This window comes from Callorhinchus milii, unplaced genomic scaffold (genome assembly GCF_018977255.1).
Source record: "Callorhinchus milii isolate IMCB2004 unplaced genomic scaffold, IMCB_Cmil_1.0 Scaffold3, whole genome shotgun sequence".
NCBI lineage: Eukaryota > Metazoa > Chordata > Chondrichthyes > Chimaeriformes > Callorhinchidae > Callorhinchus > Callorhinchus milii.
The window spans coordinates 3,573,525-3,587,527 of record NW_024704744.1 but is presented as its reverse complement, the minus strand read 5'-3'; the positions used below and the strand labels follow the sequence as shown (position 1 = coordinate 3,587,527).

Here is a 14,003-nt window from a genome sequence, read left to right as displayed (position 1 = left end):
ATTATTTTTTTTGGAAGGGATTACTAGCCACAGAAAGTCGACTAACAGTCCTGTTCCTACTTTCTGCTAGGTAAACAGAGGCATGTAGACTAGGGAAACTTGCCTCACACTTCACCCTGCCTGGGAGTTTAACTCAGGTCTAACCCTCAGCACGGAGTCAGTGGAGGTGCCTGGCTGAAATTCACAAGCTCGATTGCATGTACATCACCCGCTGTCTCCAGAACTAGGCAATAACCCCAAGCACACATTGGCGAGTTAGCCATGCAGCGAAAACCATTAACGACTGAGCAACAATGTGCTAAAGTGCTTTTTTTTTATTGTTATCAGTAAATATTAACCCCCCCCCCCCACCCCACCCCAGGCTGATTTAAGTTTCCGAGCTTCAGCTTCTAGGTGAAATAACAGCTTTCAACTGTACTTTCACTCAGGCCCCAAAAATTCTGCCTGGTTTTAAGACTACCTCGCATTAAACTGTAAGATTGTGCAAAAGTTTGGAAAAAGCAGGGTCCCACCAACAGCCATGAAATGAGGGACCAATTTTTTTTAACGACGGTTTAACATCTCATCTCATGGCACCTCTGACAATGCAACACCCCCCCAGCACTACATAGGATTGTCAACTAGTTATTTAAGTTCCTCCCGCACCCATAGAAGAAGGTCATTCAGCCCATCGGATTTGCGCCGTGTCCTTTAAGAGCAATCTTTCCAATACCATTTATTTGTCCTTTTTCCACGCCCTGTGGTTGACCCTTTTAGGTATCTATCTAACTTCCTTTTAAAAGCTAATATGGATTTTGCCTCAACTACTGCTCCCAGCAGTGCATTCCATATCCTAACTACTCTGTGCGTGAAAACATTTCTCCTAACCTCGCTTTAGCCAACAAAAAAAATGGCTCATTTGCCAACAACAACAAATTACATTCGTGTAGTGCCTTGCAAGTCAGGAGGATGTTCCAAAGCGCTGGACTGTCAGGCATTTGGACCCGAGCCGGGGGTTGGGATCAGGAAGGGTGGAGGGCAGGGAGGGTAGGGGAAGGAGGGTGACCGAAGGCGCAGTCGAAAAGGAGAGTCTTGATATGGGCCTTGCAGGAGGCAAGGGAGGGAACGAGGCGAAGAGACTGTGGGATGGAGTTCGAAAGGATGGGGCAGAGAGACTGAAGGCCCCTCCATCAGTCCCCACCCCCAGCTCTGTGATCCCCATTGTTTCCCTGAAGTTTATTTTTTGTGAACGACTAGTGATTGCCATCAGATCTGAAATGTTTCCAAACCAGTTGCGTTCCTGGAGATGTTCACTCCAATAATAATAAATCGCTTTTTCCCCCAGAGGGGAACTGATCTAAGGCCTGAGAATGTCCTAATCTAGTCTCACCCTGAAAAGCTTTTTTATCCTCAAATTAAAATAATAATCCTTGCATTTGATATAGCACCTTATCACATCGTTGAGCCGTCTCAAAGCGCTTCACAGACAATATTGTAAAGTGGATTGAATGCGTATTTTGTGGACGGAACACGGCAGCCAATTGCGCACAGCAGTCCCACAAACAGTCTGGATTGAGTGACCAATTTTATTATAGTTTTTTTTTCTTTTCTTTTAATTTTTTAAAAAGGGCTTATTGTCCTGGAAAGCGATCTACCAATTGACTAACAATTGGGTTCCTATTTACTGCTAGGTAAACAGAGACATGTGTAGTGAGAAAATTTGCATAAGGTTTCACCCTGCCCGGGAATCAAACCCGGGTCCTCTCACTTGCGAGGTGAGTGCTCTAACCACCACCACCAACAACAAGATTACATTTGCATTGCGCCTTTCACGTCGGGAGGACGTCCCAAGGCACTGGACAGAGTGCAGCATTTCAGACCTGAGATGGGGTCTGGGGGGGAGGGGTGGAAGAGAGGGGAGGGGAAGGGGGTGGCCAATGGCATGGTTGAAGAGGAGGGTCTTGAGGTGGGACTTGAAGGAGGCTAAGGAGGGGGCGAAGCGGAGTGACTGGGGGATGGAATTCCAGAGGTTGGGAGCAGAGTGGCTGAAGGCTCTGCTGCCAATGGTAGGGCGGGTGGTTCGGGGGACGTGGAGCAGGCCAGAGCCGGCTGAGCGGAGGGAGTGGGCAGGTTGGTAGGGGGTTAGGAGGTTACAGAGGTAGGGTGGGGCGAGGCCATGGAGGACTTTGTATGTGAGGACCAGGATCTTGAACTGGATTTTCTCAAGGATAGGGAGCCAATGCAGTCGGGCAAGAGTGGGGGAGATGGGGTCACGGAGTTTGGTGCGGGAGAGGATACGGGCTGCAGAGTTCTGGATTATCTGCAGCCTGTGGAGGGAGGAGTTGGGAAGGCCGACAAGCAGGGTGTTTGCATAGTTGAGCCTGGAGGTGATGAAGGCATGAACAAGAGTTTCAGCGGCCTGAGGGGTGAGGTAGTGGCGGAGTCGGGCGATATTATGGAGGTGAGGGAAGGCAGAGTGGGTCATGGCTTGAATGTGGGGAAGAAAAGATAGTTGAGGGTCGAACAAGACACCGAGGTTCCTGACTGGCTGGTGAGTTGAAGTGTGCAACCATGGAGGTTGATGTTGCCAGAGCCTGAGGTGCAGATGCGCTGGTGCGAGCCAATCTGGAGGGCCTCAGTCTTGTTCACATGCAACTGTAGGAAATTTGCCCTCATCCAGGAATTGATGAACCACTGAGCTACAGGACTTTTTCCAACAAACAAAATTGATTTCACAGAACATGAGCTCAAAATCCTGTTGTAACCCATTCAGGTGGACATTAAAGACCCCATTATGCTATTCAAAAAGAGAAGAGCATTTCTCCTGGTGTCCTGGCCAACAATCTAACCAACAGAATTGGTCACTCAATCCATGGCTGTTTGATGTGCACAAATTGGCTGCCTTCTTCACCGTCTCCAGAGCAGACAGTCACTAATAAAAATAATAGTAATAATCCTTGCAGTTGATATTGCGCCTTATCACGCCATTGAGAAATCTCAAAGTGCTTCACAGGTTATACTGTAAAGTGCAGTGACTGTATATTTTGTGGGTGAAATGCGGCAGCCAGTTGTGTGCAGCAGCGTCCAACAAACAGCAATGAAAGGAATGACACCCCATTGATCTCGGGGAATTTTGGGAGGAACTCCCGTCTCTTTCTGAGTAGCGCCATGGGATCTTTAATGTCCACCTGAACAGGCAGATGGGATCTTGATTTAATGTCTCATCCGAAGGAAAGCCCCTGCAACAATGAAACCCCCGCAAGCACTGAATATTGGAAGGTCAGTGTGTTGAAGGACTGTGAGTTGAAAGACTTGACGTGGAGGCTGAACCCACAATCTTCTGACATAGAGAGGTGAGAGTGCTACCTACTGAGCCAGGCTGACACCTTTGTGCTTGACACAAAGCTAACCAGACAGTGATATCAATGGCAGGCTGTGCGGTTTTAGCTGGTTAGACTCCAGCAGTTACCCCAACACACACTCTGGGGTCCTCAAGCCTTGGCTCTTACCAACCTGCGCCTAATACTCTCCGAAAGTAGGTCAGCAGGATGTGTCCCTCCAGGGAGAGAGTGCGCACTCCATTCCAACAATCTATCTCTGGGATTTGCATGTTTAATAATAATAATGATAATAATAATAATAATAATCCTTGCATTTGACATAGTTCATGGAGTCCTGTAGCTCAGTGGTTAGAGCACTCGCTTTGCAAGCGAGAGACCTGAGTTCAATTCCAGGCAGGGCGAAACCTTGGGCAAGTTTCCTTACTCCACACAGAGCCTAATAATAATCCCTCCAAAAAAAACCCGAAAACAATAATAAAATTGGTCATTTTCAATCTACGACTGTTTGTGGGACACTGCTGTGCGTAATTGGCTGCCGCGTTCGCCCACAAATATACAGTCAATTCACTTTACAGTGTGTTCTGTGAAGCGCTTTGGGACGTCATCCTGACGTGAAAAGCGCTATATCAAATGCAAGGATTATTATTATTATTTCTGGGTCCATGATCCTTCGTCAGAACTGAGTTCTGATGAAGGGTGGTGGACCTGAAACTCTGACTCACTTTCCTTTCTCCATAGATGCTGCCTGACCTGCAGAGTGTTCCCAGCGACTTCTTAGAATCATAGAATTATACAGCACAGAAGGAGGCCATTCGGCCCATCGTGTCTGTGCCGGCTCTTTGAAAAGAGATACCCAAATCAATCCCACTCTCCCGCTCTCTCCCCAATACCCCGCAAACTTGTCCTCCCTTCACCAGATGTTGAGTCTGTTCCAACCTCTCAATCCGTGTTGATGCTGTGTCTCTGTGCCAAGGTCAAACCTAGGTCTTCCCTCCACTAAAACATGCACTTACCCACTCCCGCCCCCCACCCTCGGGAGTAGAAGCTATAATTTAAATATCCCCTTTTTAAAATAAAGCAATAAATAATTCCCAAATGACCTTAACTCCACCTGATCGCTTCACTTCACACCTAAAAGAGCCAAGTTGCTACAATTGCCATTGGCGACTGTTCAGCTCCCTTGCTTAACTATCGGTGATTTACGGATTTAAGAATATAACAATTGCTAGAAGAACAAAAAGCCAAGGTCCATCCAGTTTACCTTCCACCATCCTGGCAGTCGCTTGCACGTGTCATGTCCCAAACAATTTATTGTGCATCCAGATATTATTTCCTAGCAGAAATCTATCTAATTTGCTTTTGAAAAAAATCCACACTTTCTGCTTCCCCGGCGAGCCTGTTCCACACGTTTACTTCTCGCTCACTGAAATATTGCTTCCGCAGATTTGTATTGAATTTACCCCCCCTCTTCAATCAGGCTGTGCCCACAGGTTCTGCTGCCCTTTTTCGTGGTCTTTAGACAATGCAATTTACAGTGTAACTTCCACTTATACAGTGCGTTTCACATCGGGAGCACAGCTCAGAGCTCTTGACAAGGCTGGCTGGGTGTTGGGAGCCGAGGTGGGGAGGAGGGGAAAGAAATTGCAGTCAAATTAGAGCCCCGTAGCGTAGTGGTTAGAGCGCTCGCCTTGCAAGTGAGAGGACTCGGGTTTGATTCCCAGGTGGAGCAAAACCTTACGCAGGTTTCCTTACTCCACACACCTTTGTAAGTAGGAACCCGGTTGTTAGTCGATTGGCAAATCGCCTTCTGGGTCTAATAGTCCCACCAAATAAAAATGCGCGACTGTTTGTGGGACACTGCTGTGTGCAATTGGCTGCTGCGTTTCACCCACAAAATACAAAGTCGATTCAATTTTACAATATATTCTCTGAAGCTCTTTGAAACATCTCAATGACATGATAAGGTGCTATAGCAAATGCAAGGATTCTTATGATTACTATAAAGAGGTACTTCTTGAGATAGGCTTTGGACACGGGGAGGGAGAGAGGGAAGGAGGGAGGGAGCGAGTCGGAGGGATGCAGATGCAGAGAGCTGGAAGACTGAAAGTTTGACCGTCAATCATGGAGGCTGATCAGACAGGGGACATAAAGCAGGGTGGTGCTTGCTGAGCAAAGGGAACGGCAGGTTGGTACAGGTGACAGAAAGAACAATCCAATAAATCCCTATCGGTATAAACCTCCCGCATGGTCAAACAGCTTTTAAACAGCTTTTCAAAAACAAACTAAATTCTTCCGAAAATGCTTCAGTTTGAGTGCATAAAACCAGAGAAAATTGCGTCAGCAAATATCCAAGCGATACGAGAATTCTAGAAAATGGTTTGTTTATAACAACAATAGCAACTTGCATTTATATAGAGCCCTTCAGCATCGCCTCGCAAGCGAGAGATCCCGGGTTCAATTCCCGGGCAGGGCTAAACCTTAGGCATGTTTCCTGACTCAACACGCCACTGTTAACCTCGCATTAGTTAGGAAGCCGGTTGTTAGTTGATTAGCAGATCGCTATCCAGGGGTAATAATCCCCCCAAATAATTTTTTAAAAGAATAATTTGGTCACTCGATCCCCGCCTGTGGGACACTGCTGTGTGCAACTGGCTACCATGTTTCGCCCACAAAATATACAGCCAATTCACTTTACACTATATCCTGCGAAGCACTTTGAGACGGCTCAATGACGTGATAAGGCGCTGTATCAAATGCAAGAATTATTATTATTATTATCTCGCAGCACTTAACGGTAGTGGGGCACAATACCGAGCGGGGGGAAGGGAGGGGGCTAGGGTTTGGAGAGAGAGGAGGTGACCGTAAGCATGGTCCAAGAGGAATGTCTTCAGTTGTGATCTTCGGTACAAATCTTCCCCCCCCCCCCGCCAACTCCCACCCCCACCACCCCCCGGCCAATAAAAGCAACAAATGCCAAAAAAAGAAAGCTTTCAATCCTCAACCCGAGTGAAGATATAAACTCGTGTTAAAAGCAGGTTAAAAAGAAGTTCGCTCTGCACTTTTCTTTATGCTTAACAAAAACTTTTTTTTACACACACATGAATAGTTCTGGAAAGTTACCTCCATGGTTCACCTGCAAATAACAGTGCTCCCTCCCCCAAGCAGGCAGTCAAGGTCTCGAATTGTCAAGGTCATTGGCACAAAAGTCTAAATCACCTTCTATAAAACACACACACACACTCCAGATACAACTTTGCAAACTTCTGAGCATGTTGTGGTAGAGAAAGAAAGAGAAGCAAAATTTCACTCACTTTCCTTCTCCCCAATCTCTCCAACAGCTGAGATCTGTCCTCTGTGGCTCTGTCTCAATCTCTCTCTCTGCCAGGACAACATCTTTTTTTTAAAAAAAGACCCCAACCACCCCTCCCTTTGCTTAAAACATGTCTCTATATATAAAGTCAGCTACTAACCTTGATTGCCAGTCAGACTCCCAGTTAGACTGAGACAGGAATGCACAACTCCTTAAGGAAGGGCGTTTTTTGCTCATTACAGAAATGCACACTGTAAACAATCTGGTCGTGCTGTCAAAATACCCTATTTTTTTTAAACACACACACACACACATAAAACTCCCCCCAGACACCAGTCACAATCCCACAATTACAAACCACCCCCACCTCTCCCTCTCCCCCAAACCTGAGGACCACATTTTAAAGGGCTTTGCCTCTCTGGGTTGCTTTGAGTGGGTTGACAAAAGCTTTGTGAGAGATCCTTACATTTTGCAGATCTCATTTCCACTCTCTCCCCCTTTCCCATCCTCAAATCCTTGCATTTCTCCCCCCCTCCAAAAAGGAGAGATTGAAACTTTTTTTTGCACAAACACACACACACACACACACAGTGTCAGCCTCTGTGGGTGTGTCGATTGCCCAGGTGATTGATGGACAAGACAGAAAGGGGGCTCCAAAAGCAGCCTTGGCAACTCAGACCAACTTGACAGTTTTCCAAACAAACTTTTATCCAACCCTCCACTCTTTATTGGACTTAACAGCAAATAAGAGCCCCCCCCCCTTACACACACAAACACACACACACATTTTTCCATCGGGAAAGGTGAGATTTTCGTAGCAATTCTGACCACAACCACTAATAATAAATGACATTAGTAAAATAACAATAATAATAATGCTTGTATTTGATATAACGCCTATCAAGTCACCAGGTTTACTCAGTGTTATTGCTGCGGATCCTCCATATCAGGGGTACTTGTAAAAGATTGCTTCGAGTTCGCTTTAATTACTTTAATAATAATAATAATCCTTGCATTCGATATAGCGCTTTTCACGTTTTCGAGGCGTCTCAAAGCGCTTCACAGAATATGCTGTAAAGTGAATTGACCGTATATTTGTGGGCGAAACACGGCAGCCAATTGCGCACAGCAGTGTCCACAAATAGTCTCCCCCCCCCACACACCCCACCACTACATCATTCACTTCAGGATGTGTCAAGACAACAAGTGAGTGGAGTTTATCTCCGTCTCTCGACATTTTCTTTGATTTTCAACCTGTATCCCTCTCCTTTTCCCTCCCTACCCTCACACCCCCTTTCTTTCTCTCTCTCTCTCTCTCTGTCCTTCGGTCATTTCTATGTCTTGATTCTAGGAGCAGATTCTGAAGAGCGCTATATAAATGTACTTTGTTGTTGGAAAGGAACGCTCACTCTCTCCCTGGAGGGACACATCCTGCTACTCACAGCTCAGAGTCTTGGGACCCCCCTCCTGATGTGAAAGGCGCTATACAAACGTAATTTTGTTGTTGTTGTTGTCACCTAATTCCAGAAAGTATTAGGCACAGGTTGGCAAGAGGGAAGGCTTGGGGACCCCAGAGTGTGCATTGGAGTCGAACCAGTTAAAACCACATAGTACGTGTCAGCTGACTCCCCCCAAAAGTGATGCATGTTATTCTATATAAGGTGATGGATAGAGAGGTGCAGGTTATAATGTGTAACACTAGCTGTTCTGTTTTCACAGTGTTTGGCGCCCCGCAGTGGCACATAAGGTTGAGGTCTGAGTTAATAGGGAGTCTGACAGCCATCTCCTCCAGTTTCCGAGATAACATATATTGTGCCTGATCACCACCACCCTCCTATAGGGACGGCTGGACTGTGAGAACATTATACTATCTTTTATGTAAGACAAACATCTCAAAGTGCTTCATGAAATAATAATAATAAAATAATAATAAGAATAAGAATCCTTGCATTTGGTATTGAGCCTTATCCCATCGTTCAGGTGTCTCAAAGAGCTTCACAGGGAATACTGTAAAGTAAATTGACTGTGTATTTTGTGGGGAAAATGCAGTAGCCAGTTGAGCACAGTGATGTGCCACAAACAGCCATGGAATGAGTGACCAATTTTTACGTGGGGGACAAATCTAATTGATGAAAATTGGAAGTGCTTGTTGTTATACCCAGTGGAGATGGTTACATTTGCAGATGATACCAAATTGGGCGTGGAATCAAGGGAGGCTCGAAAGGTCTTACAAATAGAACGTGAGAGGGTGTGCACGTTGGGCTGATAACTGGCAAATGATGTTTAATGCAGATTATCCCAAGTGTGGTACCTTCCAGTATTTATTTATCTGTTTCGTTCCCTCCCTCACATTGTTCAAGGTCTGTCTCAAAATCTTCCTCTTTGACTGAGCCTTGGGTCATCTTCCAACCCCCACCCTTAGCTCCCACCCCCTCAGCTCCCACCCGCTTGGTTTCCACTCCCATCTTGGATCCCAAGCCAGGACTGTGAAACACCTCAGGATGTCTTCCTGATGTCAAAGGCGCTGTGTAAATGTAAATCTGTATTTATAATAATAATCTTTGCATTTGATATAGCGCCTCATCACGTCTTCGAGACCTCTCAAACCGCTTCACAGAATATATTGACTTTATATTTTGTGAGCGAAACACAGCATCCAATTGAGCACAGGTCGTGGATTGAGTGACCAATTTTTTTTAAGGAATTATTATACCCGGAAAAGAGATTTGCCTATCAATGAACAACTGGGTTCCTACTTACTGCTGGGTAAACAGAGTTGGAATAAGGATTGGAGTAAGGAAACTTGCCCAACATTTTGCCCTTCCAGGAATCAAATCCAGGTCTCTCACTTGTGAGGCGACTGCTCTAACCACTAAACTACAGGTCACCAATTGCACTGTATTCTAAGATAAAATAAGAATAGGAAACATAGATAGTCTATGGATGGGTTAGCACTTGCCACAAGGGAATTTGAAAGAGAAAAAGATTGTTTTGGACAGAGAGCATCAGAGTCTCAAGGCGTAGTGGCTGAAAACATGGCTGCCGATGGTGGAGCTGAGACGATGAGGGACATACAGAAGGCCAGAGACGGCTGAGCGAAGTGGGCGTATATAGGAGTGAGGTGTGAGCAGGTTGGAGAGGTAGGGAGGTGCCAGGGCGTAAAGTGATTTATAGGCAAGTGCTAGGATCTTGAAATCGATCCATTCTGCAATAGGGAGCCAATGGAGCCTGGCAAGGACGGGGGTGATGGGGGATGTGGAGTTTGGTGCTGGTGAGGAGTTTTGAATCACTATATCACCACATAGTTGTGTTCTCAGCCTTGGTTTTAGCTGGCAGCTTTGTGAAATGTTGAAATGTTGAAACCCGCCTAAAGGAAGGAAGTTGTCAAATCTCTCTTATTTATTTGAATGACAGGAATTGGATGAGGAATTCAAGGCCCAACTCCCTCCATATGGAAATCTTGATAAATATGTCAAGCCATTTCCCTGTTGATAAGCTCGGCAGCTTCTGTCTCCATCCCAGGGAGGGGAAGATTAAAACCAACTTGCACAATTAGTTTCATTCATTAAATAACCCTTGCATTTGATATCGTGCCTTGTTAAGTCATTCAGACTCTCAAAGTGCCTCACAGAATATATTGTAAAGTGGATTGACTGTATGTTGTAGGCGAAACCAGGCAGCCAATTGGGCACAGCAATGTCACACAAACAGTCGTGGATTGAGTTACCAAATTATTATTTTTTTTAAAAGGTTATTATCCCAGAAAGCGATCCGCCAATCGACTATCAACCGCGTTCCTACTTACTGCTTACAAGGATGCACTTACAAGGTTGCACACTCCACCTTGCTAAGCGAGTCCAGATCTTTGGCGTCTTGTTTGACCCTCAACTATCCTTTCTACCCCACATCCGTATCATGACCCGCTCTGCCTTCCACCACCTCCGCAACGTCACCCGGCCCGCCACTGTCTCACACCATAGGTCGCCGAAACCGTCATACACGCATTCATTACATCCAGGCTTGACTATCCAAACTCATTGCTTATCGGCCTCCCCAACTCCTCCCTCCATAAGCTCTAGATCATCCAGAACTCGGCAGCCCGTGTCCTCTCCCGCACCAGGCTCTGTGATCCTATCACCCCCATTCTCGCCCGACTCCACTGGCTTCCCCTCAAACAGAGGATACAGTTCAAGATCCTGGACCTCGCCTCCATGGCCTTGCTCCCCCTACCTCTGCGACCTTCTAAATCCCTACCGTCCTGCTCGCTCCCTCTGCTCAGCGGGCTCCGGCCTGCTTCACATCCCCCGCCTCACCCGCCCCACCATGGTGGGCGGGCCTTCAGCCACGCTGCCCATACCCTCTGTAACCCCATCCCGCAGACCCTCTGTCTCACCCCCATCCTTGCCTCCTTCAAGATCAATTTCAAGACCCTCTTCGACTGTGACTTTAATCACCCTTCTTCCCCTTCTGCCCTCCACCCTCCCCAGTCCCAACCCACACTGAATTTTCAGCACCTTGGGATGTCCTCCCATCGTGAAAGACATTATACAAATGTAATTTTGTTGATGTTGTTGTTGTTGCTGTTGTTGTACTGCTAAGTAAACAGAGGCGTGTGGAGGAAAGAAACTTGTCTAAGGTTTTGCCCTGCCCGGGAATTGACCCAAGGTCCTCTCGCTTGCGAATTGAGTGCTCTCACCATTATGCTACAGGACTCAATTAAAACACAACGCTGCACTTTATTGAACCAATTTGTATTTGCCTACAAATACAAAGTCATTACACTTAACGGTAAAATCCCGCAAAGCGCTTTGAAGCATCTTCAAAAGATGGAGTCCTGTGGCTCAGTGGAGTTCTGTGGCTCAGTGGTTAGAGCACTCGCTTTGCAAGCGAGAGACCTGAGTTCAATCCCCGACAGGTCAGGGCCAAACCTTGGGCAAGTTTCCTTACTCCACACAGAGCCTAATAATAATCCCTCCAAAAAAAAAACAATAATAAATTGATCATTTTCAATCTACGACTGTTTGTGGGACATTGCTGTGTGCAATTGGCTGCCGCGTTCGCCCACAAATATACAGTCAATTCACTTTACAGTGTGTTCTGTGAAGCGCTTTGGGACGGCTCAATGACGTGATAAGGCGCATTATCAAATGCAAGGATTATTATTATTATCTTTTCGACCAAAAAGCTGTTGTATCAAATGCAAGGATTGATGCAACATAATAATCATTTATTATTATTTTGTTAATTGTTACTTGTTTTTTTAATTAAATCTTTAGTCAAGGTTAATTACAGATACTTATGGAATAGCAGAAAGAGGCTATTGGGTTCAACTGAGTTAAAAACAACAACTTTATATAACTCCCTTCACGTAGGACAGCGTCTCAGAGCGCTTAACAGTGGCGGAGCCTAACATCGAGCCGGGGGGAGGGAGGACGTGACCGTAAGCACAGTCAATGAAGAAGGTCTTCAGTCATATTCTAAAAGTGGGGAGGGGAGGGTCAAGGCGGAGGGATTGGGGGGGAGAAAGTTCCAAAGCTTCAGGGTGTAGTAGCTGGATATGCGGCCGCCGATGGTGGAGCGGAGGGAATGAGGGACAAGTAGGAGGCTAGAACCTGTCGAACCGAGACATCAGGTAGTGGAGGAGGGAGAAAGCAGGTCAGAAAGGTAGGGAGGCACCAGAACGTGAAGGGATTTGTAGACGAGTGAGAGGATCTCGTGAAGAGCGCTAAATAAATGCAAGTTGCGTTTGTTGATAAAACTATCAAGAGGAGTAACATGCACACGTGTGCAAGCATATATGCACACATACATGCCACACACCCACACCGGGCAACATGCACCTACACACATTTGCATTCATTTGCATAGCCACAGGACAAGCGAATGTGCATGAATATGCATACACATGCAGAGCACACACACACAGTGCAGTGGTTGAACCGTGTGATCTTCATTCACACTGTCTGTTCTGCTGAGGCTTTCAGGTCAAATGCAGTCGTCTGTGAAACGGGGGAGATATAAAGGCAACCCGTCAGCGTGGTAAACCGATGCGAGCGGCAGCAATAAAAGAGAAAGATGAGCTAACACTGAGTATTGTTGGACACTGTGTGTGAACGTGTGACTTTGAATGGACGGGGAACGCGTGGGAATACAACACACTGTAGGATTATGCAGCGCCTTGGGACATCCTTCAGACGTGAAAAGCGTGATATAAATGTAATATTGTTGTTGTTGGTTTACTAGAGCGGATCTGACACTGACTGCCTCTAAAACCACCTGCTCCAGGATTTTTAACGACCACCTCAACAGGCAGACAGGACCTTGGTTTAATGACTATCTGAAGGACATAATGTAGAGCTACCCCTACACTGTCAGCTCAAAAGTCTCAACATGGGGCTTGAACCTTCTGATTCAGAGTCGAAGGTGCTACCAACCGAGCCAGGAACCAAATAGGAACTATCTGGTGGTCAGTACATAATAATAATAACAATCCTTGCATTTGATATAGCACCTTATCAGGTCATTGAGACATCTCAAAGCGATTCACGGGATATACTGTAAAGTGAATTGACTGTTTTGTGGGCGAAACGCAGCAACCAATTGCGCACGGCAGGGTCCTACCTGAAGAGCTCTCTCCGCTGCAGGCTGGCTATTGCTGAATGAGATCGGAGATTTGGGCAGTGCGGACTTCCCCTTGGGCAATGCCACACATCACCTGCTCCCCCTGAGCTGCTGCCCACGACATGTTGGCAGTTTTGAACTTAGCCGCCCATTCCCCACAGCCATTCACAACGATCAACCCACCTGGGCTATGCACCCTGTCCAGCATATACTGCAACCCCACATCAGCGGCCTGTGCTGGGGTCATACCTGTGTAAGGGGAGGGTGGGGTGGGGAGATGATGGGGGGACGGGGGAGGAGAAACAAGATTAACCATTCACACACCTCCTGCAAGAAATTAATAATAACTATCCTTCCATGTGCTATACCCGTTTAAAGGACGTCTCAAAGCGCTTTCACAGAATATACTGTAAATTGAATTAACTATATATTTTGTGGGCGAAATGGGGCAGCCAATTGCGCACAGCAATTGATTGTCGTGGATTGATTGACCACATTATTATTATTATTATTTTTTGAAGGGATTATTACCCCCGGAACAGCGATCCGCCAATCGATTAACAACCGGGTTCCTACTTACTGCTAGGTAAACAGAGGCGTGTGGAGTAAGGAAACTTCCCTGAGGTTTCGTCCCGCCTGGGAATCGATCTTCTGGCTTGCGAGGTGATCGCTCCAATCAATACACTACAGGAATCCAAGTAGCACCTTATCACGTCGGAAGGACGTCTCAAAGCGCTTCACAGGATTTACTG

General features: G+C 46.3%; 1 protein-coding gene across 5 annotated transcripts in view; it reads right to left on the bottom strand.

The window, feature by feature from the left end:
• The window catches only part of asrgl1 (asparaginase and isoaspartyl peptidase 1), a 38,600-nt gene that overhangs the window by 8,421 nt on the left and 16,176 nt on the right, over positions 1-14,003 (bottom strand). For 3 of the 5 annotated variants that reach the window (XM_007904194.2, XM_007904195.2, XM_042333484.1), the window contains exon 7: positions 13,256-13,500. In XM_007904194.2, the coding sequence (XP_007902385.1) occupies positions 13,280-13,500 (221 nt within the window). In that variant the 3' untranslated portion in view covers positions 13,256-13,279. Of the gene's footprint in view, positions 1-11,871; positions 12,630-13,255; positions 13,501-14,003 lie in introns of those variants that run through there. The other 2 variants (XM_042333485.1, XM_007904196.2) reach the window with 2 other exon arrangements.